Consider the following 23,702-nt stretch of genomic DNA (forward strand, 5'->3'; position numbering starts at 1 on the left):
TCATTGAATGTCAGATTAGTCTTAAAAGTTATGCGTTGAAGTCTTGATGAAACGTCTGCAAGAAGCTGTCTTTGCTGCAAAAGTGGGAAGCCTGAAATAGAGTCTGTACTGAAATAAGCATTTAAACAGATTTCTCAACCCTACAGACATTGATTCACGAAGGGCAGCTATTTGAAAAGGAAAAGGAGAAAAACCAATATGAAGAAGATGAAGATGTTAAAACCAAAGAAGACAATGTATTTCTACAGTCAGAAACAAGGAAGGAGGTGGAGACATTGGAGGAGAAGAAAATGAATATAACCAGAAAGACAATGATGATAAAAATTATGACAATGATGATGAAAAAGAGAATGAAGAGTTATGAAGAAAATTATAGAAGAGAGAATGGGTAGACGGCAGTATAATTAAAAAAAACGTTAGAAAAAGTAATGATACTGTATATGGACTCAGATTCAATCAGATAGCAAGAGTGTGGATGACAGTTGGTTAAATGGTAGATACTGATTGAGATGATTTAATAAATCACAATGTAAGATAATCAGGAATGAGAGAATATATAAAATAATTAAAACCAATAAAAAGGGTTAGACAACATATGATCTTAAAAATTAAGCTGACACTCTCAGGACTATCAGAGCTCATAAACGAAACTATCTCTCCTGGAGACAATTTCCAACAGATGCTACGTGTATATTAACATCGTTAAGCCTATAATATATAAAAGTGGCAAATCATTATTGACAGAAGACATTGTGCATATCAGTATGGGAATGTATAAGCATGGAAAGAACGAAAATTACACTGACGTGCTGACACTGAAGCCTGGAAAATGGTCTCCAACAAATCATCAGCACATATCGGCTGTATCCACTAGAATAATCTGAATGAATTGGCATAGCTATTAGTTTCCTTGCTAGCTTCAAAAGTGGCTGGCAGTAATTTACATGCTAATGAAACAATGTCTAAAAAAAGGAAACATTGTCTGTTGTAGGCTGTATAGTGTTTTATTAAAATACATTTGCTATGTCTTGTATTACATTTGTGCTCATCACATTCTTTTATGTCACGTATATAAAACTAGAAGTCGTTCTCCAGCACAACATACCCTGCTGTATATTGAAGAGGAAGTTCAGGAAGTGGCAATTTTGCGTAAAGTTTACGATGGGTGCAGAAAATGAAATGAAAGACTCAGTTATACAATAGGAAAACATTCCGTCAGTTGAAATGCAGCCATGATGGGTGCGATTCAAAATTCCAGAATGAGATTTTCACTCTGCAGCGGAGTGTGCGCTGATATGAAGCTTCCTGTCAGATTAAAACTGTGTGCCGGACCGAGACTCGAACTCGGGACCTTGCCTTTTGCGGACAAGTGCTCTACCAACTTTTTTTTTTTTTACGGCGATTACCACTTTTTTCCCAATGTCAGGCTTACCACCTTTCCTGACATGCATTTTGTTGTACTACCGCATAAATAGTGTCTACAATGTCCATATGTTGACAAATAGTGGCTAATTAGAAAATTAATTAATTAAGGAAATGAATAAAACTGAAAAGGCCCAAATGAAAGACATGAAGACATTGCGGATAGTACAAATACAAAAGAAACATGCTCCTGTAGCAATGAAATGAAATTCGTGTCGGGGGCGACACCTGCTCACGACCCGACGTTCGACAGAGCAAGGGAGCCATCTATCGACTCGTTCTCCAGACTTTGGTGTAAGACTGAGTCGTCTTCTCGAAATTAACTAAGGATCCGTAAGTGTGATCGATGTCTATCTCGGCTTCTTCGTCTATCTCATCTCTCACCCGTCACACCCCATCTGGCCGGCGGGTCGGTAAATGTAAGTCGCAAGTAATTAGCGAAGTCTTGTCCATATTTCTTATGCTGTGCCAAAAATCAATTTTGTTCTTTTCCGATTCGTTATACATGTAGCCCACCACCATTCCCCGTACCCAAGTCACTGCGTTGGTTTTTTGGACCGGAAAATAAGATTCTTGGGGGAAAAAAAGTGTGTCTGATGAAATTGTGTGAGGGGCGGAGCGTAACAGGAACGCCAATATCTGTTGTGCCAAGTGCCACACTGGAGCCGTCCCACTACATGCTAAACGATGTTCATCAGTGTCCACTGTTGCGCAGCCTAAACATAGTGGAGTGTCTGCCAAATGAATCGCGTGCCGCCGTTGATTCGTTGCGAACTTCCTATTTACCACCACATACCATGTTGAGCGTACCGACGTTGGGAGGTAAACGTTCCGTATAACGCGCCATATCTGTCGCCAGTTCTTGTCTGGGTACTTCTTTTCCAGGGTATTCCTGGGGCACCGGCGCAGTAAGAGTTGGTATACATCTCGCGTCGTCGGTAGTCGTGTTGTTGGGAAGGAATCTCTGACATAGCTAAGCTCCAAAAAAAAAAAAAAGACTTGGAATGTGACAGCTTCGGTGAAATATGGCCCACATTGACTGGGGGCAGCATTGAAGTCGGCGCTAGTACATCGGCCAACGCACCCGAAATATTGCGAAATTGACCGCGCCACTGTCGGAAAATCGTACTGACGAATAACGCCCGTGCCTTTTCATATACGTTCACTAGACCAAGTCCACCCTCTCCAGGTGGTAGCGTAAGCGTTGTGTATTGGATCTTAAACAGGTGTCCCACACTCACGTAGGTTCCGAAAGTTGCTTGTATCCGTGATGCCATTGTGCGCGTTAAAGGCAGGACATGCGCTACGTGAGTGAGTCTCGGTGCTGGGTATACGTTAACATAGGTCACTCTCTGAATCATATCCAACTCTCTTAATTTCTGTAACAGCACCATTGTCCGCATCAGCTTCAATATGCGTCGGTAGTTATCCGCTGCTGTCCGCTGCACATCCGTGTGGAACGTAAGACATGAGCGGGCCTTCCTCCCCCGGTTGTAATCCTCGACCGACATTCAAGCAGCGTGATTTTTGTACATTAAGCACGCTTCCTGCCGCCATCCCGTATCGCTGTATCCATGCCAACGCCGTACGTACTTCGTCGCCTGTCCTTGCCACCAGCATCACATCGTCAGCATAAGCGCGGCAATGAAAGGTCAGTTGTGGCAACGGCACTCCCTCCAACCGTCTTCGGAGACCATATAGACAGGGTTCCAAAGCCATTGCATACAAAAATATCGAAAGGGGGTAACCTTGACGAACTGACCTTGAAATAACAATGTAGTCAGTGCCCCGTCCATTCACCGAGACCTTTGATCGCACGCCGTGTAACAGTCGCATTTTCACTAGAATGAAGGCCTGTGGGATTCCCAATCTGCCCATCACCGCATGCAAAAAGGTATGATCCACTCTGTCGAACGCATGATAGAAGTCAATAGCGACGAGTGCCCCACGCACTCGGCATGCCGCTGCTAATGCAATGATATCTCGGTAGTCACCGAGCACCGTAAGTACGTTACTCTTACCGCCGAGGCAAGTTTGATCTATGAGGAGTCTATCAGAAATTGAACACCGCAGGTGAGCCCCAAGGATGCGCGCGAAAATCTTATAGTCGCAGTTCAAGAGAGTGAGTGGTCTATAATCTCCTGGCCTTCTGCCACCGCGTGGTTTGGGTATTTGGATGATGATACCCTCCATGAATTCGGCAGGTATCTCAGTCTGCGGTAACAGGAGATCGTTGTACATCTGAATCCAGGTCCGTCCCATGAGGTATGCAAAGGCGCGGTAAAATTCAATTGGGAAGCCGTCCTGTCCTGGGGACTTGTTCGGAGCCCCCCCTGGCAATTGTATCTGTCAGCTCGTCGTCTGTTATCGCTGTGATGAAAGTCTCTGCATCCAGAGGTGGTCCTCTATCTGGCATTTCCGAGATGACATCATGTAGTGTCTCGTGGTTCACTTGTACAGGTCCATATAACTGGCGGAAATAGTCAGTGAACACATGCGCAATATCAAGCTGGTTCACAACTTGCTGGCCAGTTTCAGAGATTCGTTCCCTGATCAATGTCCTGCATCGTTGTTGGCGTTCACGTACTACGTGGTGCATGGAGGGGGTTTCGGCAGCAACTGTGTCCGCCAATCTCGCCCGGACCATTATACCTTCCATTCTTAGTCTCGTCAGCTGTAATAACTTGGCTTTTATCCTGCGCATGACCGTGTGCCTTTCCGGTGATGGTTGTTGGGCCATCAGCTCCCTCAGGGCTGTAAAATAAAAATCAGCCGTCGTGCGGTTCCACTGCGATTTGTCCTGCCCGTATCGTATCAACGTACTCCGTAACGTTGGTTTTGCGCATTTGATCCACCACTGGAGAACCGAGGTGTATGCTCGTTGGCGGCGAACGCAGGTCTCCCAGGCCGCCTCTATCGACCGGCGACATGCAGTGTCACGTAAAAGTGCACAATTCATTTTCCAGTGACCCTTACTCCATCATATCTTCTGACGCGTTAGTGAAATCGTACAGACGTACGCCATATGATCCGTAAAAGCCGCTGGCCGGATTTCGGCATCCAGTATCGCCGTCCGTAGACCTCATATCACATACACTCTATCGAGTTTACTCGCCGAGTGTTGCAAAATACTAACACGAATTCTTTACAGACGAATGGAAAAACTAGTAGAAGCCGACCTCGGGGAAGATCAGTTTGGATTCCGTAGAAATACTGGAACACGTGAGGCAATACTGACCTTACGACTTATCTTAGAAGAAAGATTAAGGAAAGGAAAACCTACGTTTTAGCGTTGGTAGACTCAGAGAAAGCTTTTGACAATGTTGACTGGAATACTCTCTTTCGAATTCTAAAGGTGGCAGGGGTAAAATACAGGGAGCGAAAAGCTATTTACAATTTGTACAGAAACCAGATGGCAGTTATAAGAGTCGAGGGACATGAAAGGGAAGCAGTTGTTGGGAAAGGAGTAAGACAGGGCTGTAGCCTCTCCCCGATGTTATTTAATCTGTATATTGAGCAAGCAGTAAAGGAAACAAAAGATAAATTTGGAGTAGGTATTAAAATCCATGGAGAAGAAATAAAAACTTTGAGGTTCGCTGATGACATTGTAATTCTGTCAGAGACAGCAAAGGACTTGGAAGAGCAGTTGAACGGAATGAACAGTGTCTTGAAAGGAGGATATAAGATGAACATCAACAAAAGCAAAACGAGGGTAATGGAATGTAATGGAATTAAGTCGGGTGATGCTGAGGGAATTAGATTAGGAAATGAGACACTTAAAGTAGTAAAGGAGTTTTGCTATTTGGGGAGCAAAATAACTGATGATGGTCGAAGTAGAGAGGATATAAAATGTAGACTGGCAATGGCAAGGAAAGCGTTTCTGAAGAAGAGAAATTTGTTAACATCGAGTATAGATTTAAGTGTCAGGAAGTCATTTCTGAAAGTATTTGTATGGAGTGTAGCCGTGTATGGAAGTGAAACCTGGACGGTAAATAGTTTGGACAAGAAGAGAATAGAAGCTTTCGAAATGTGGTGCTACAGAAGAATGCTGAAGATTAGATGGGTAGATTACATAACTAATGAGGAAGTATTGAAGAGGATAGGGGAGAAGAGAAGTTTGTGGCACAACTTGACCAGAAGAAGGGATCGGTTGGTAGGACATGTTCTGAGGCATCAAGGGATCACCAATTTAGTATTGGAGGGCAGCGTGGAGGGTAAAAATCGTAGGGGGAGACCAAGAGATGAATACACTAAGCAGATTCAGAAGGATGTAGGTTGCAGTAGGTACTGGGAGATGAAGAAGCTTGCACAGGATAGAGCAGCATGGAGAGCTGCATCAAACCAGTCTCAGGACTGAAGACAACGACAACAAAAAACAACGTGTCCCGTTACAAACATATAACCCGGTCTGTCGCCATGCTGCAGTTCCCAGGTATCCAGAAGCGCCATTTCGGTAATCAACGCACGCAGTTCCATGCATGGCACATAATGAGGTACTTGGTCCTTTTTGTCGACGACACAATTAAAGTCGCCGCCCACTGTATAGTTATCATAGCGTCCAGCGAACAACGGTGCTATCTTTTCGGTGTAAAAGGTCGCCCTTTCTCTTCGTTTTGTGGAGCCAGATGGCGCGTATAAATTGATGAAACGTACGCCGTCGACAGTGATCGCTATGCCACGTGCCGAAGGGAGAGACATGACGTCCTCCAGTCCTATTCCTTCCCTGGTGAGAATCGCCACACCGCATCCACTTTCATCGTGCACTGAATAATGTGCCTCGTAGCCGTAGAACTCTGGCGGTTCAAAAAATAGTTCAAATGGCTCTGAGCACTATGGCACTTAACAGCTATGGTCATCAGTCCCCTAGAACTTAGAACTACTTAAACCTAACTAACCTAAGGACATCACACAACACCCAGTCATCACGAGGCAGAGAAAATCCCTGACCCCGCCGGGAATACTCTGGCGGCGATGTGAAACGCACTTCTTGTAGGAGGACAATATCCACGTCCGCAGGGCGTAACATATCTTTCAGCATTTGAATTTTAAGCGGTGTCAGAATGCCATTAATGTTTATCGTTGCAAAGCGGTACGCCTGGCGTGTGTTCATCAGTTGTAGGGCGGTGTCATTAAGCGTCTATCTGCACCCCCGGCGCTCCTCACCACACTAAGTTGTTCAACATTTCCCGACCCCTCCCGGCCTCTGGCCAGGACTATCCCCAATCGTCGCGTTCGTATTTTCATTCTGTTGCTGTTGGTCCATTTCTTGCGCCCAGTCCCCCAGTATATTTCCGGAACTGGTCGAAGGATGGGAGGCAACGTTGTCACCGCTCTGATGCTGGACAATTGTCATCTCCACTTCTGCCTTCCGGTCACCAGAAGGAGAGTTCAAGTTATCGTCGCTGTGCAATTCCTGCATCGTCATCTCGGTATCTGTTGAATCCACTGGTCTCAGGTCGACACTGCCGTCGTCGTCCACTGTCCCCTCGGGACTATGGCTATCGTCAGCAGAAGTCAGTCGACGCTTCTTTCTTCTCTTCGGCGAACGCTGTTTCCGTTGCCTTGCTTCCGCATCGGCTGTTTGGGTTGCGTATCCTCCGTCTTGGGCCTGGCTTATCACGTTCTCGGTGGAAGCACTGGCAGCCACCACGGATGAGCCTGGAGAGGCCGTCAGCTGCATCTCTTGTGTGGTGTCCTGGGTCTGCTGTGGTGGAACCGGTGGTCGGAGTTCCAGTCCGTTGGTGTCCATGTTCTCTATAGGAGGCAGCTGCTGGGGCCCATCGGAAATCTCCCTCACGTCCCCTCTCAGGGCATCCACAAAGGTCAACGGTAAGACAGTCATCTGTTGTGGCGCCTGAACGTCATCCCGTGGGGTTTGCACTAAACGTCGCTGGAGGCATTCCGAGCGGACGTGACCTTCTTTCCCGCACCCCGAGCAAGTGCGAGGTTGCCCATCATAGATTATAATCGCTCGACAATCTCCTATGTACAAATAAGAGGGGACGTGCTTTCGCAGTTCTATCCATATTTGTCTCGCACCATTTAAAACGGGGTACGTGGTAAAACTCGTCCATTTTTCGGCCACATGGGATAGAACTGTACCGTATGGTCGAAAGGCGTCGGTAACAAGTTCTGACGGGACCTCAAACTGAAGTTCGAAGACTCGTATAGTGCGGATCCCCATTCCCGCGTGATCGTCCGTAACCGCACCAACATTCCCGTCGGCATGACAGAAACGATACCCGTTCGGTGATCGTTGTAGAAGTCTTTCGCAAGCAGCCTCGTCAACAAGCTTGACATAGACGACGCTTGAAACGATCGATAAACTGATTCCCACGATTTCCTGTGGATCGATTTTACCTCTTCTCTTAAGAAACGTTCAATCTCGTGTGCCTTTGGTCGTGTATAGTCGGTCGCAAAACTGAACTTCAAAGTCGTTTTTCTGTACGAGTGTGCCATCTTGTTCTAGACTCACAACACCGCACACGCGAAGCTGCTCCGTCGCAAACAAACAGGTGCGCGCATCACAGTGCGGCCGGCAGGCAACACAGTCCGCACTGTGTCACTGTCGAAGGCAGACTGCCAACTGAGCTACCCAAGCACGACTCAGGCCCCGTTCTCACAGCTTTACTTCTGCCAGTATCTCGTCTCCTGCCTCCCCAACTTTACTCATACCAGTGCACGCTCCGCTGCAGAGTGAAAATCTAATTCTGGAAACATCCCCCAGGCTGTGGCTAAGACATGTCTCCACAATATCCTTTCTTTCAGGAGTGCTAGTTCTGCAAGGTTCGGGGGAGAGCTTCTGTAAAGTTTGGAAGGTAGGAGACGAGATACTGGCAGAAGTAAAGCTGTGAGGACGGGGCGTGAGTCGTGCTTGGGTAGCTCAGTTGGTAGAGCACTTGCCAGCGAAAGGCAAAGGTCCCGAGTTCGAGTCTCGGTCCGGCACACAGTTTTAATCTGCCAGGAAGTTTCATAACAGCGCACACCCCGCTGCAGAGTGAATATCTCATTCTGAAAATATCCCCCAGGCTGTGGCTAAGCCATGTCTCCGTAATATCCTTTCTTTCAGGAGTGCTAGTTCTGCAAGGTTCGCAGGAAAGCTTCTGTAAAGTTTGGAAGGTAGGAGACGAGATACTGGCAGAAGTAAAGCTGTGAGGACTGGGCGTGAGTCGTGCTTTGGTAGCTCAGTTGGTAGAGCACTTGCCCGCGAAAGGCACACAGTTTTAATCTGCCAGGATGTTTCATATCAGCACACACTCCGCTGCACCTCATTCTGGAAGCTTATATTTATTTGATAAATAATATGGACATTTTAGATGTGGATATTTACTATATATATTGTTTCTCACAGTCATTACATATTATTTTGTAAACGCCTGACTTTTGGTATATATTTGATTCACCAATTGTGTGTTTCAATTTCATATGTAGTGGGTTATTGGTTTGAATAAATAAATTTTGGGTTTAAAAATAAAATAAAGAAATTATTTAAGAATACAAGCGTGACAATAGCAGTGGTTCCAAATGGTTCACTAACAGGACTTGAGAGGGCAACCCATGTACTGCCAAACCGAAGTTCATTTATCTTACATATTTAAATATTTAACGCTTCTTAATTGACAATAGCTGTTTAATAAGCTAAGTTTAGTGTGTGTTTATTTTAATTCTTGACAATGTTCTTTTAACTAAGAAATTTTACATTGTTATTCGACTTATAACTCATTGGTTAGTAATGACATCATGCTGTCAGAAGTGGGCGGAGCCTCCATTATATATAGTAAGACGTGCACTGGTTTCTCCAGTAGTGATCCTCCAGCTGAAAGAGGTTCCTACTCAATGGTCATTCATCGTTTTATAGCTTTATAACTTTATGTATTTTCTTTAATGTATGTAGCCCTGTAATTACAGCTTTGTATACTACTTGTAGGTCTGAAGATGATCGCAGCAGTGCGTGACCTTAATAAATATAAATCGTGATCAAGACTGTTTTTAATAGTAAGTATTTGTAACACAATGATCACTGCCACTCCCATAATGTATTCAAAAGTAATTAGATGTGGATATACTGTAAGTTGCACCAGTATAGTCAATCTCTTTACACATTTGTTACAGACATTTTAGATATGGAAGTAACATTGTGGCATTCAAATAAACATTAAATATGTTGCTAATGAAACTTATGTATGTTTGATAAGTGATACAGATATTTTATATGATGAACTGCTATAAGTTACATTAGTATTGTAAATATCTTTGTTTTGGACAGATATTTTATAGTTGGAAATAGCATTGTGACACTTGTGTGTTTTGTTGATGAAGCTTACATATTTTTGATAAATATTACAGACACTTTGGACTTGGAAATACAGTTACACCATTATTGTCAATATCTTTATGTATTTTTTATAAACAATTCAGGTCTATCGAACACTTTTGAATATGCCATCAATTTACGCTATTCATGTCGATTGAACACTTTTAAATATGGCCAGGATGGTCCCTCTGGGCTACATATTGACTAGCTGTTTCTTTTACGCAGTTCAGCTTGTTTGGATACTTTTGAATGTGGCGTTATTTACCCAATGCAGATCGTTCAGATACTTATGAACATAGCCAAGTTAGTGGCTCTTGGGCTATATACTGTTCAGCTGTTTCATTTTAGTGGGTGATAAAATACTGGGCTGTGACTGCGAGATCTAAATGTTTGCGTGCATGTGTGTGTGTGTGTATGTGTGTGTGTGTGTGTGTGTGTGTGTGTGTATGAGAGAGAGAGAGAGAAATGAAAGCTACTGATGAGGCAGAATTTTTGCAGATGAAAGTGTCAGGTTGCTGCTTACAATTCATCTCACAACTCTCCTGCACAATCTGCACTTGTGATTTTGTGGGTGTGGCATGGATACGATACAGTATATATATAGTCTGAAAAGTACTACTGTTATGAGATTATAATTTTATGAGGCAATAATTAAAAGCTCACAATCACTCTTTGTAGTAAATTAAGTTCTCTTGTCTTAATGATTGTTAATGCATTCTGAACCAACCTTCGATTATCATAATGTATGAAAAATAACAATCAGAGGCAAACAACATACCGTTCACCACCTTTTCCAAGTATGGCATCTGGGTCATAATGACATCATATGTCACATCACCGTTGGTCTTTTTCAGTACGTCGTCGATTTCTTCTTGTACTTTCTTCTGGATATCCGGGTGTCTAACAAGCTCATACAGGCAGAAGCTTACGGTGGTAGAGGAAGTTTCGAACCCAGCGATGAAAAACATCCACGCCAGTGCTGCCACCTCCTTGGTCGTCAGAGTCTTGCTTTTTTCTAGCAGGGACAAAATATGTTTTTAAGCAAATTGTAATATACACTCCTGGAAATGGAAAAAAGAACACATTGACACTGGTGTGTCAGACCCACCATACTTGCTCCGGACACTGCGAGAGGGCTGTACAAGCAATGATCACACGCACGGCACAGCGGACACACCAGGAACCGGGGTGTTGGCCGTCGAATGGCGCTAGCTGCGCAGCATTTGTGCACCGCCGCCGTCAGTGTCAGCCAGTTTGCCGTGGCATACGGAGCTCCATCGCAGTCTTTAACACTGGTAGCATGCCGCGACAGCGTGGACGTGAACCGTATGTGCAGTTGACGGACTTTGAGCGAGGGCGTATAGTGGGCATGCGGGAGGCCGGGTGGACGTACCGCCGAATTGCTCAACACGTGGGGCGTGAGGTCTCCACAGTACATCGATGTTGTCGACAGTGGTCGGCGGAAGGTGCACGTGCCCGTCGACCTGGGACCGGACCGCAGCGACGCACGGATGCACGCCAAGACCGTAGGATCCTACGCAGTGCCGTAGGGGACCGCACCGCCACTTCCCAGCAAATTAGGGACACTGTTGCTCCTGGGGTATCGGCGAGGACCATTCGCAACCGTTTCCATGAAGCTGGGCTACGGTCGCGCACACCGTTAGGCCGTCTTCCGCTCACGCCCCAACATCGTGCAGCCCGCCTCCAGTGGTGTCGCGACAGGCGTGAATGGAGGGACGAATGGAGACGTGTCGTCTTCAGCGATGAGAGTCGCTTCTGCCTTGGTGCCAATGATGGTCGTATACGTGTTTGGCGCCGTGCAGGTGAGCGCCACAATCAGGACTGCATACGACCGAGGCACACAGGGCCAACACCCGGCATCATGGTGTGGGGAGCGATCTCCTACACTGGCCGTACACCACTGGTGATCGTCGAGGGGACACTGAATAGTGCACGGTACATCCAAACCGTCATCGAACCCATCGTTCTACCATTCCTAGACCGGCAAGGGAACTTGCTGTTCCAACAGGACAATGCACGTCCGCATGTATCCCGTGCCACCCAACGTGCTCTAGAAGGTGTAAGTCAGCTACCCTGGCCAGCAAGATCTCCGGACCTGTCACCCATTGAGCATGTTTGGGACTGGATGAAGCGTCGTCTCACGCGGTCTGCACGTCTAGCACGAACGCTGGTCCAACTGAGGCGCCAGGTGGAAATGGCATAGCAAGCCGTTCCACAGGACTACATCCAGCATCTCTACGATCGTCTCCATGGGAGAATAGCAGCCTGCATTGCTGCGAAAGGTGGATATACACTGTACTAGTGCCGACATTGTGCATGCTCTGTTGCCTGTGTCTATGTGCCTGTGGTTCTGTCAGTGTGATCACGTGATGTATCTGACCCCAGGAATGTGTCAATAAAGTTTCCCCTTCCTGGGACAATGAATTCACGGTGTTCTTATTTCAATTTCCAGGAGTGTACCTTATAAAACGAATCAGCTTAAGGTTACGAGCTATCTTCTTGCTGTGAGTTGTGGGAAATTAGTGTTTCTAATAATTTCCACTCTGTCATAGTAAAGAGGAGAAAGATAAGCTTTCAAAATGTTCTTATATTACCAAGAACTGAATAGCAAAAATAATTGCAAAAAAACATACCTCTAACTCATACTATCCATAAATTCATAATAATTATGGAAAAAATGTTTCATACTCTTAAAGCTGATACACGTTCGTTTATACAGCTTGTTTAAAACATTGTGTCAGAAATCCTTGTAGGAGGTAGGGTTAGAGTAAACAAAAAAAAAAGACCTGCAAATTTGTGCCTGGAAACAAACTCTTGTTAAGTTATGGACAATTTTAATTGTTTCAAAAATGACGTTCATTGGTTATTTCTTACAGCTGATTGTGTCTGTATGTAGTCCTCTGTGTTGTTAATGTCAGTTATGGCCAGATGTTGAGAATGACTAAGTAGTGAAGCGAAGTACTGAATATCTGCAGTTGAGTGATTTCTTATTATTTATAGATCAGTCGGGTTTCACACAGAATTGTTTGATAAACTACCACAATCACCGTGTGTGGTCAGGTGATAACTTCGTCTAATCTTGGAATCAGAGCGTCACATTCAATTTAGTACCAGTGTGTGTCCACAAGGAGTGAGTGACTAGGCTCACAAGGCCATAACTATACCAGAGCAATTTTCAAGTGGTGCTTATCGCCTAGACTGGTGTACAGATCTTAAGGACTAAAGTAACTACTGCATGATGCATCACTGCCAAGTAACACAGCAAAATGAAACTTGATCATTCATAGAAAGAACTGCTACATTATAGTACAGAATGTAACTGAAAGATTGCGGCTGGTCCCGGTGGAGGTTCGAGTCCTCCCTCGGGCATGGGTGTGTGTGTTTGTCCTTAGGATAATTTAGGTTAAGTAGTGTGTAAGCTTAGGGACTGATGACCTTAGCAGTTAAGTCCCATAATATTCCACACACATTTGAACATTTTTTTGTAACTGAAAGAAATACGCAATGAGATGAAAAGAAATGATACTTTTATTCAAAGTCAGTAATTACACTGCGATTTACGACTTTCCTGCGGATATTACAAAAGGGGGGACGTTGTTCTTAATACCACGGGCGTCGGTGCACGATCTACAGCGTCCTCCCATGCTGGCAACAAGGTTCATAAGGAGTTCTTGTGGCAGGGATTTCCAAACCTCCACCAGCGCTGTTGACACCAGCTGGGTGGTCCTTGAAGCCTGAGGACGTGCTGTAGTACGACTCCCCAGCGAATCCCAAACATTGTCGTGGGATTTAAATCGGGTGAACGGGCAGGCCAGATCATTCGCCGAAAATCCTCTCGCGCCAAGAGCTCCTCAATTTGCAATTTTCGCCGTTCGATGTTCTCGCGCATTGTCATCCACAAAAATTAAGTCAGGGGCGAATGTATCTCTGAGAAGACACAGATGGGGAAGGAATACAGTGTCACAATAACACTGACCGGTGAGTGTACTGTTTTCAAAGAACTGGAGGTAAGTATGCCCGTGCATTATTATGCTTCCCCACACTGTAACATCCGGAGCACAAAAATTGTTATGTTAGACATCGTTCATAGGTGCATTACGCGTTCTCACTTCTCGCCGCACGAGGGTACGTCCAACATGACAATGAGCGGCCGATCACAACACAGGTAGAGAAGCTGTCGGAACGAATATTAGGCGAATGGACTGACCTGCCTCTTCCTCCTACTTCAGTCCCATTGCAGACATGTGGGACGCGTTGGAGAGACGTATTGTAGCACGTTCACATTCACCAACGATCGTCCAGCAGATGTCACCTGCACTAGTGAGGGAATGGAGCGCCCTACCGTAGTTACTTCCTATTGTGCGCCGGCCTGGTGACCGAGCGGTTCTAGGCGCTACAGTCTGGAGCCGCGCGACCGCTACGGTCGCAGGTTCGAATCCTGCCTCGGGCACGGATGTGTGTGATGTCCTTAGGTTAGTCAGGCTTAAGTAGTTCTAAGTTCTAGAGGACTGATGACCTCAGAAGTTAAGTCCCATAGTGCTCAGAGCCATTCGAACCTATTGTGCTTGTGGCCAGCAAAGTAGCACGTGCAAAGCGTGCATTGTTGTCTCTTGTGATCACAAACCCTATTAAGAATCTTATCCCGCCATTTGTAACGTCCAGGAGGCTTCATGAATCTTGGTAACTTCCGTGTAAGTACTGTCTTTGAATGAAAGTGTCATTTCTGTGCATCTCATTTTTTCCGTTTCTTCCCGTACTACGCTGTAACTGTTCTTTCTACGTATGGTTCGGTTTTCAGCGAGCTTTGCTACTTGTAAGTGGCATACCCTGCGAAAGTTACTTCCGTCCTTAAGTTATGTACACCAGCGTATTTTTGCGCGACGAAGTACCCACGCTGTTGGAGAACATTTGCCTTTCACAAGACAACGTACGGGGTACCGCCCAGTTTTCTGTATCTCGTGTGACAGCACGCAACAGAAACGTTTAATGAGCAATGGTTTGGTCACCCGCCCGGCCTGCCGCGCGGTCCAGCGGGATGGCGTGTCGGGCCCCGCCATGAATCCGCCCGGCGGTTTAGTGTCGAGGTCCGGTGTGCCGGCCAGCCTGTGGATGATTTTTTAGGCGCTTTTCCATCTGCCCCGACGAATGCTGGCTGGTTCCCCCCATTTCGCCTCAGTTACACTATGTCGGCGATTGCTGTGCAAACACTGTCTCCGCGTATGCGCGTACACCATAATTACTCTACCATGCAAACAATGGAGCTACACTCGTCTCATATGAGACGTTCTGGGGGGGGGGGGGGGGGGGGGGTTTCCACTGGGAGCCGAACCGCACAATAACTCTGGGTTCGGTGTGGGGCGTCTGTGAGGTGGGAGGACTGCTGTGGCCTGTTGTGGGGTTGTCAACCACTGACGGGTACGGCGGGACGAAGCCTCTCCGTCGTTTCTTGGTCCCCGGTTTAAGACATACATACATACGAACAATGGTTTGCTCCAGACTTTTATCCTGCAGATTTGTGGCTTTGGAGACAAATGAATTGACCTAACAACAACGTGACAAAATCCGACGGCATGCCAATTTGTTCTCCTGAGCACATCAGTCTTTGAGAAGGTGTGCTGAGGGATGGGTAAGGGTGAGTAGTAAACACATTGAGCGCCGTTTTAAGATCAGGTGATTGCACTGTCTCTTCAACATGCTGAGGTTCAATGTTTCCACTCTCATGAGCATCAGTAATACAAACACAAACTTGCAGGCACCAGTCTCCCATTACTGTCTTGTTTAGTAACACAGTAATACTTAAGACATTTGATGCAAAAGTTACAGAACTGTAGTCAAATAGGTAGGCTTGGTCCACGCCCCAGCCCGTAAGAAGAGGTGATAATAGTTGCTAAATGCGCCACCGCACCACTATTAATGTTCATATGCATACACTACAAAGTGCGCTCTTTGGATTACCTTTTGCGAACATCATTGTACAATTCACAAGATACGCTTTATCTTCCTGCATTTCTGAGGTCACTAATGGATATATTTACATGTGGACTCTCGACCTGGAGAGAGCTTGGTTAGTGTTAGTGACTGCAGAAATTGTGATTACTATTAATTCATCAACAAGGGTACTGGAAAGACTCTTATCAACAGTGCTAGTGTCACTGTTCTGCGTAACATCTCAAAATCTCCCCATATTATGGCGTGGAATGAGACAAGAGACACTGTTAATGGTGCAACAAAACCAGTTAGATGGATGACGCTGTAAATCTTTTTTCCAAAGACAACGTTCCCTAGGAAATAACATGCCAGCTACTGATAAGTGGAAAAAACTTTGCTTCATGATGCCCGACATCTCACACAACAAAAATGGTTCAAATGGCTCTAAGCACTATGGGACATAATATCTGAGGTCATCAGTCCCCTAGACTTAGAACTACTTAAACCTAACTAACCTAAGGACATCACACACATCGATGCCCGAGGCAGGATTCGAACCTGCGACCGTAGCAGCAGCGCAGTTCCGGACTGAAGCGTCTAGAATTGCTCGTTCACAGCGGCCGGTTTCTCACACAACAGCTGACAATGAAAAAAGATTATACATGGAGATTATCAAAGAATTTTATTTGTCCTACTGCTTACTTCTACTGGAAAGTGTAGGGGTGGATAAGTGAAGATGTACCTGACAACTTGAAGACAACCAACTGGTATTAAAATCGCCCTCAAAGTATGGATTATTGGTAGACGATTTCAGAAACGAATGTTCTCTCAAACTACACTGCTCTGTAAAACTTGAGGACAAGATAGATAAAGTAATGACTGGGTACAAATGAGTGAAAGTGGGAGAGTATGTAGCCAGAGATCTCCCAATCGTGCACAGAAAGCTGAATGTCACATGACAATAGGCGAGTGTGACTCTAGCGCAGAAAACTGGACGTCACGTGGCATGAGGTCAGCGCGATTGTTGCGCCCAATGGGACTGGCCCAGCAACATGAGGTCGCTGAAGGACCGGGAAAAGACAGTGTTTGTCAATCGGCGAGTGATTACAGTGCACTGTTGTGGTATTCTTCATCAGAAGATGACCCAGAAACGACATTTTGATGGCTCCATAAGGAGAAGAATCATCGGGAAGCTGGATGAGGTATGACGAGTGTAATCCAATAGTTTGGCTTTGCTGACAGTATTGTTTCACGTGCATGGGGATTATTCCGAACCACAGGCACTCCTGCCCAAAGGAGAGAGCCGGCCGCTGGTGGACGAGCGGTTCGAGGCGCTTCAGTCTGGAACCGCGCCACCGCTACGGCCGCAGGTTCGAATCCTGCCTCGGGCATGGATGTGTGTGATGTCCTTAGGTTAGTTTAAGTAGTTCTAAGTTCTAGGGGACTGATGACCTGAGATGTTAAGTCCCATAGTGCTAAGAGCCATTTGAACCATTTAACATTTGAACTTCTACGAAATTTTCTGACAGATTAAAACTATGTACTGGACTAACACTCGAACTTGGGACATCTGGCTTTCCCAGGCAAGTGAACTACCAACTGAGCTACCCAAGCACGATTCATGACTCGCCCTCTCTCTTGACATCCTCGTCTCCCACCTTCCAAACTTCACAGAAGCTCTCCTGTGAAACTTACAAGACTAACACTCTTGGAAGAAAGGCTATTGCGAACACGTAGCTTAACCACAGTCTGGGGGATGTTTTCAGAACAAGTGCTCTACCGACTGAACTATCCAAACATATCAGAGCAGACTTCCTTGCAGAGTGAAACTTGCCTGAAATTTGGAGGATAGGACACATGGTAATGGCGGGAGTAAAGCTATGAGGGCAGGTCGTGAGTCTTCCGTGGGAGCTTAATCGGTAGAGCACTTGTTTGTCAAAATCAAAGGTGCCCCGTTCGAGTCTCGATCCGCCACATACTTTTAATCTGCCAGGAAATTTCATATCAGCACACACTCCACTGCAGACTGAAAATTTTATTCTTTTCTCCTTTGATGCTTTTGTAAAAATCATATACAGTGAGGAACATTGCTTACGTTCAGTTTTCGGCTGGCCAGTGATTGAGAAGCTGTCATCGACGTATCCATTGTTCTTCAGCTGAATCATCAGCTGCAGGAAGTCCTTCCTAATGACGCCTGTTTCCTCTCGGTGTTTGACTGTCTCGTCGACGACACGTGTGAAGTACTCTGTGAAGTCCTTTGGCGTGAAGGCTACCGGCAGCAGGGTGCGCAGTTTCGGATTAGAGAACCCCAGAGCTTGAGTAAGATAAGTGCGCAGCGACGACTTGAAGAAGCGCCGCCTCCACTGGCGAAACTCCGCGTCAGGGTTGTGCTGGCTGTCCACGTCGATGCCGAAGGCGCAGGAAGCGATGACGTCAGTGGAGTAGCGGGCAACCAGCTCGCGGACTTCGACGACACTGCCCGCAGGAGTGACGTCAGCCAGAATGCGCGCGCAGTCGCGCACTATGCCGAACATTGCGCGCATTTTTCCCGATGTGAACGTGGGCGTCAGCTTCTGGCGCAGAGACTTCCACTTGCTGCCTCCAAGTAAGAAGAGGTGAGCCGACAGGTAATCGTTCTCCTCGTCTACATAGATCCCCCGGTCGGGAAAGTAGTTGAAATCCTTCACCATGATCATTTTGATCAGCTCTGGATCCCGTAGGACGAGAAGCGGATTGTTTAGCGAGTAAATACCGACGACATCCTTGCCTTCTGCTGCAAAATATATGTCCTTCATATCCTCGCCAAGGCATTTCCTCATTAGTGTCGTGTTCCAGACATTTCCCAACGGAAAAGACGGCTCCATATATGGTAGACCTTTCTTCTTCCAGTAAGAGTAATTGATTTTAAATGTAACGTATAGTATCGCTAATACTGTTGATAGGGGTGCCAACATTTCAGTCACCCACGAGTCAAAGAAGATAGCCATTTTGGTTCCTAAGGAAACAAAAAGGAGGAATGGAAAATTAGTATAACTGTTTTGAAAACATTGTTGGAGGAAATGAGTGATCACAATGTAATAATTGAAATTAATTGTAAAACAGTCTAACTTGCAAGGCACGTTTATTAAAAGGTGACCGACTTTCAATCTGTTATGGTCATCTCGAAACCTTCAACCATATTGAAGGACAGTGGCTCTGCATGGAACAGCAACCGCTGAATGATGATAGTCAACTACTCTATGCTCCTGCAATTTGCAGTCGTCATTTAGCAGTACCTGTTCCATGCACAGACATTGTAAATACAGTTGAAGGTCTGAAGATGATCATTAGGCGTTCGAAACCGGTCGCCTCTTATCAAACGTCCTTGCGATCCAGATTGTTTTATAATTAATTTCAAAATTAGTATAACTGGACTATATCCATCACAATCTATTACCATTTATAAGCCAGCCAGTGTGTTCAAGCACTTGACTACCACAACTTACAAGGAAACATTACGAAATTGACCTGATACTGTAAGGAGAAAAAAAAGCATAATTGCAAGATATCAGTCCCAGCACTCGATCCTGCGCGGACATTTGGGCCACAATTCTGACAGTATGTAGTTATGATCTTCTGAAAGTACAGCTTTTAAACTTTTGGGAGCATTACTTGAGTGTCACTCGCTCCGCCCCGCTGCAGACGCCTAATGCCCGCGCACGAAGTGTTGTGCAGCAGAGTGACAACCGGAGTCCTGTTCACGGGCTGTTGACGGTGAGGGATGCGATAAGGGCAGGTGAGCCACCTGCCCAACCTGATTTGAAGTCTTGTTCTATGCGAAAAACAGTAAGTTATATGTGTAGACAATATATCAACCTCACGCCTATACAGTATATGCTCAATATTAGTTTAACATTGTTCTCGTACCGATATTCTGCAGCTATAAATACGCCTCAAAATCAAAATGAATTAACCTAAGCAAATGAAGAATTACTATGAAACGGAGTTAATGTTTTTAGATTTACAGTTTAGTCATACAAATCACGTTTATGAACAGCACATCTCCCGCAATGTGCTTCACTTTCTGAGAACCATCTTTAAAATCCTAAGAAAATGACGCACAACAGCTAGGTTAATAATGAAATAGCGTTACCCCACTCTTTTAATGACACTCTAATGCGTTTAATTCATTTACACTGTGCTTGTGAGTCGCAACATAAAAATGTTCAAAGCAAAGAGATCTCTGGCACCAGCTGCGGGTTAGACACCGTGCACTTTGATACAATGAACAATGTTACCAAAGTCAAAGCACACCTGTTACTCACTCCACTGTACAGAACTTCTTGTTCAGGCATTAGGCGGTTGCAGTGGGGCGGAGCGAGTGACAAACAACCGGTCCACGTGAAAGTTTAAAAGTTGTACTTCCAGAAGTTCTTAACTGCGTATTGTTAAAATTATGCCCCCAAATCTTCGGGCGGAATTGATTGCTGAGGCCGATGAAAGCGTGCTTTTTTCCTCCTTAACATGTGAGGTCGAGTTGGTGACGTTTCCTTATTAGTAGTAACAGTAAAGAGGACTTTAGTTGTATTCCAGTGACTGAACAACCATATTGATTTGTACCTACTAATTTAAAATATATTTTACTTGTGGCCCCTTTAGTGAGTCTATTCCTTGACATAAAAAATGACCCAGAAGTACGCTAACATTTGAAAATTTAATACTTGACGAAATAATCAAGGTGGAGAGCGAAATATTGACGCACATACTTGAAATGACACAGGATCTTACTGATACCAAAAAAGTGCACAAATTACCAACAGATAGTGCTTCATATGATACATAAGCATTAATTACCATAACAATTGATTTTTAGCAAAGACGATATTCTTTACAACTTATGGTCAGCACTTCGGGCGTAATTCATCAACAGCACATGTAGTCGAGAGACAATGTTGTGAACAGGAGTGTACATCATATGGGCATGTACGGTGATAAACTGCCTCAGATGTTGTCTTTTAGAATCCCTAATGAGGCAGGTCGCGTGTAATATTTCTGGCTTATTCAGCCATCATATTAGGCTCCAGGAAGCTATTCCCAGAGCAGTGAAGATGCAAGAAGCATAGAGATGACGCAATGCGGGATGAGGTACCGGTGACAGATGTTAGATTCGGTACCATTCCATTGAGAAACACCGCCTGCATGATGCTGCTGCTCTGTGATTGGCTGCTGTGTTCGGCGGTAGGGCGCCAAAACGTTAAACTTTAGTTGCTATTATTAATTAAACCTGTCATCCAAATTACTTCATTTTTTTTAAATAAACATCTCTCAACATCCAGCTATCAATCAGTCATTTCAAAATTATTAAAATCAAAGTATTACTAAAACAAAAGACTGACGATATTACTGCCGATGTACTTCGGTGGCGTTCGGGTCACGCCTTGCTGGCTTGGCGCGCGAAGTGTCTCGGGCAGTCCGGCTCTCCATTTCTGACCGTTCCAGTAGACAGACATGTTTTCTGTTATAGCAGTATTTGTTTCATGCAATTTTATTTACTACAGTTCCGACCGTCGCTAGGTACAGACATGTTGTCTGTAATAGTAGTATTTGATTCATGTAATTTTATTCTCCAGTTCTGACGGTTCCAGTACACAGACATGTTGTCTGTGGCAGGATGTATTTCATGTTATTTTAGCCAGTTATAATGAATGTGGAAACATATGTTCAATACGTTGTGATCAAGAATAGTTTCTCGTGTCTATATCAATAAAAACGCGAGTGGCATCCCAAATGAGTTATAGTTTATTCGTAGCAGCAGTTCCTTGCGAAGTTAATTTCAACCTCAAGAAAAAGAATCCACGAGCTGCGTGCTGTTTTCTGCACTGGGGACATCATCATCATGAAGACAGCAGGTTAGTGAAGTGTACAAGAACTTATGTATTCCACACAGGGCAGTGGAAACAACTAGGCACCTCACGTATACTACATGCACAGTACAAATGTGCTCAGTGACACGTCATCTGCAGTAATGCAGAGGAGGTAAAGAAGGATGAAAGTTTTAACACTATCTCACTTTTATTCCTTTTTTCTTACCGTATGCGGTAGACTTGTGACTTCAGGTAAACGCACAACCAAAAATCCCACGGATTGAGGTCTGGGGATCTGGGAGGCCAAGCACGGCGTAAGTGGCGCCTTGGGATGCGACCTTCACCAAACAATGTGCACAAGAGAACTTTGACAAATGTAGCAATACGAGGTGGAGCGCCATGCTGCATAAAAGTCGTACGTTCGAGCAGGTGTTTTTCTGTCTGGCTATGGATGATGCGAGTCTGTAACATATCGGCGTACCTCGCACACTTCACGCTGACAGAGTGAAAAGCAGCTCAGCTCCCCGCATTTCCTCGAAAAAAAAAAAAGGGCCTGAACACGACTGACGTGGTAATTCCACACCATACCGTGATTTTTTTGTCATTCAGTGGGTTTTCACGACAGTTCTAGTGTTTTCGGCAGCTCAAATTCTGCAATTGTGGGGTATGACACACCCTCGGAGTGTGAAATGGGCTTCGTCGATCCAGAATACGTTAGGTAACCAATCGTCATCTTCGCCCGTCTTTTGAAGTGCCTAGGCCGCCTCACAGATTCGGTGGCCAACAGTTCATGGTGAAACTGGATTTTCTACGTGTTGTTTTGGAGGGTACGCCATACTGCTCTCCAGACAGTAGGGTTTGGAATGCCAGTGCGACGGGCGACTTAACGAGCTGATTTCACCATGCGAAAATGAAACCGCTAAGCTCTCCATTTCTTCCTGAACTGTTCGAGCAGTAGTAGGACTTGGTGTCTGGTGGCCCGCTACAGGGCCGATCGTCTAAACAACCCGTGGCTTCGAACTTCGTGATCATCTTCTTCACAGCGACACTTGCCACAGGACCTTCAACCTCTTCATACCCTTCTCATGGCGACAGGGTCGTCAAGCTGCAGTTGTGATAGTGAACCTTCACTAACGGTGTCTTTTCTGGCACAGTCAACACGCCGCGATTGCTGGCGCATCTGACTCCCTCTCTCACTACAGCTCATTTTATACGCGATTCTATTCAAATGGTTCAAATGGCTCTGAGCACTATGGGACTTAACATCTCAGGTCATCAGTCCCCTAGACTTAGAACTACTTAAACCTAACCAACCTAAGGACAGCACACACATCCATGCCCGAGGCAGGATTCGAACCTGCGACCGTAGCAGCTGCGCGGTTCCGGACTGACGCGCCTGCTACCGCTCGGCCACAACGGCCGGCTACGCGATTCTCATGGGGCCCCACTGACATGTTGGTGTCCAGAGTTATCTGCTGGCCAGTTTTTGCACTCGTGGTTTCAATAAAACTTCATGTCATTTCAGGTATGTGCGTCAATTTTTACCTGTCCACCTACATTATTTGAATCACTGCATTTTCAAATGTTAACGACCTTGTGTGTCACCCTGTACATTAGGAATGATTGTACATACAAGATAAAATAATGAACCTTTCAGAATTATTCATGACATTCGATTTTATTTTGTACACAACAACGCACATTGCAAAACGATTTAGAAAAGATATCTGAATGGCGCGAAAATTGGCAATTGACCCTGAATAATGAAAAATGTAAGGTCACCCACATGAGTGCTAAAAGGAAACCGTTAAGCTTCGGTTACTCGATAAATCAGTCTAATGTTAAGCCCGTAAATTCAACTAAATACCTAGGAATTACAATTACGAACAATTATGTTGGAAAAACACATAGAAAACGTTGTGGGGAAGGCAAACCAGTTACTGGCTTTTATTGGGAGAACACTTAGAAAAAGTAAAAGATCTACTAAAGAGACTGCCAACACTATGCTTGTCCGTCTTTTTTGGAGCACTGCTGCTCGGTTTGGGATCCTTACCAGATAGCATTTACGGACTACATCGAGAAAGTTTAAAGAAGAGCAGCACGTTTTGTACTATCGCGCAATAGCGGGAAGAGTGTCACGGACATAATACAGGGTTTGGGATGGACACAATTAA

General features: G+C 45.2%; 1 protein-coding gene across 1 annotated transcript in view; it reads right to left on the minus strand.

The window, feature by feature from the left end:
- Nucleotides 1–18,675, minus strand: part of LOC126191474 (cytochrome P450 6k1-like) — a 58,367-nt gene extending 39,692 nt beyond the window's left edge. The window contains exons 1-2 of the mRNA XM_049932356.1: nt 17,781–18,675; nt 10,515–10,751 (exon numbers count right to left, since the gene is read on the minus strand). Of these exons, the coding sequence (XP_049788313.1) occupies nt 10,515–10,751; nt 17,781–18,672 (1,129 nt within the window). The 5' untranslated portion in view covers nt 18,673–18,675. The remainder of the gene's footprint in view (nt 1–10,514; nt 10,752–17,780) is intronic.
- Nucleotides 18,676–23,702: the final 5,027 nt, after the last annotated feature.

The sequence above is a fragment of the Schistocerca cancellata genome, chromosome 6 (genome assembly GCF_023864275.1).
Source record: "Schistocerca cancellata isolate TAMUIC-IGC-003103 chromosome 6, iqSchCanc2.1, whole genome shotgun sequence".
NCBI classification, from domain to species: Eukaryota; Metazoa; Arthropoda; class Insecta; order Orthoptera; family Acrididae; genus Schistocerca; species Schistocerca cancellata.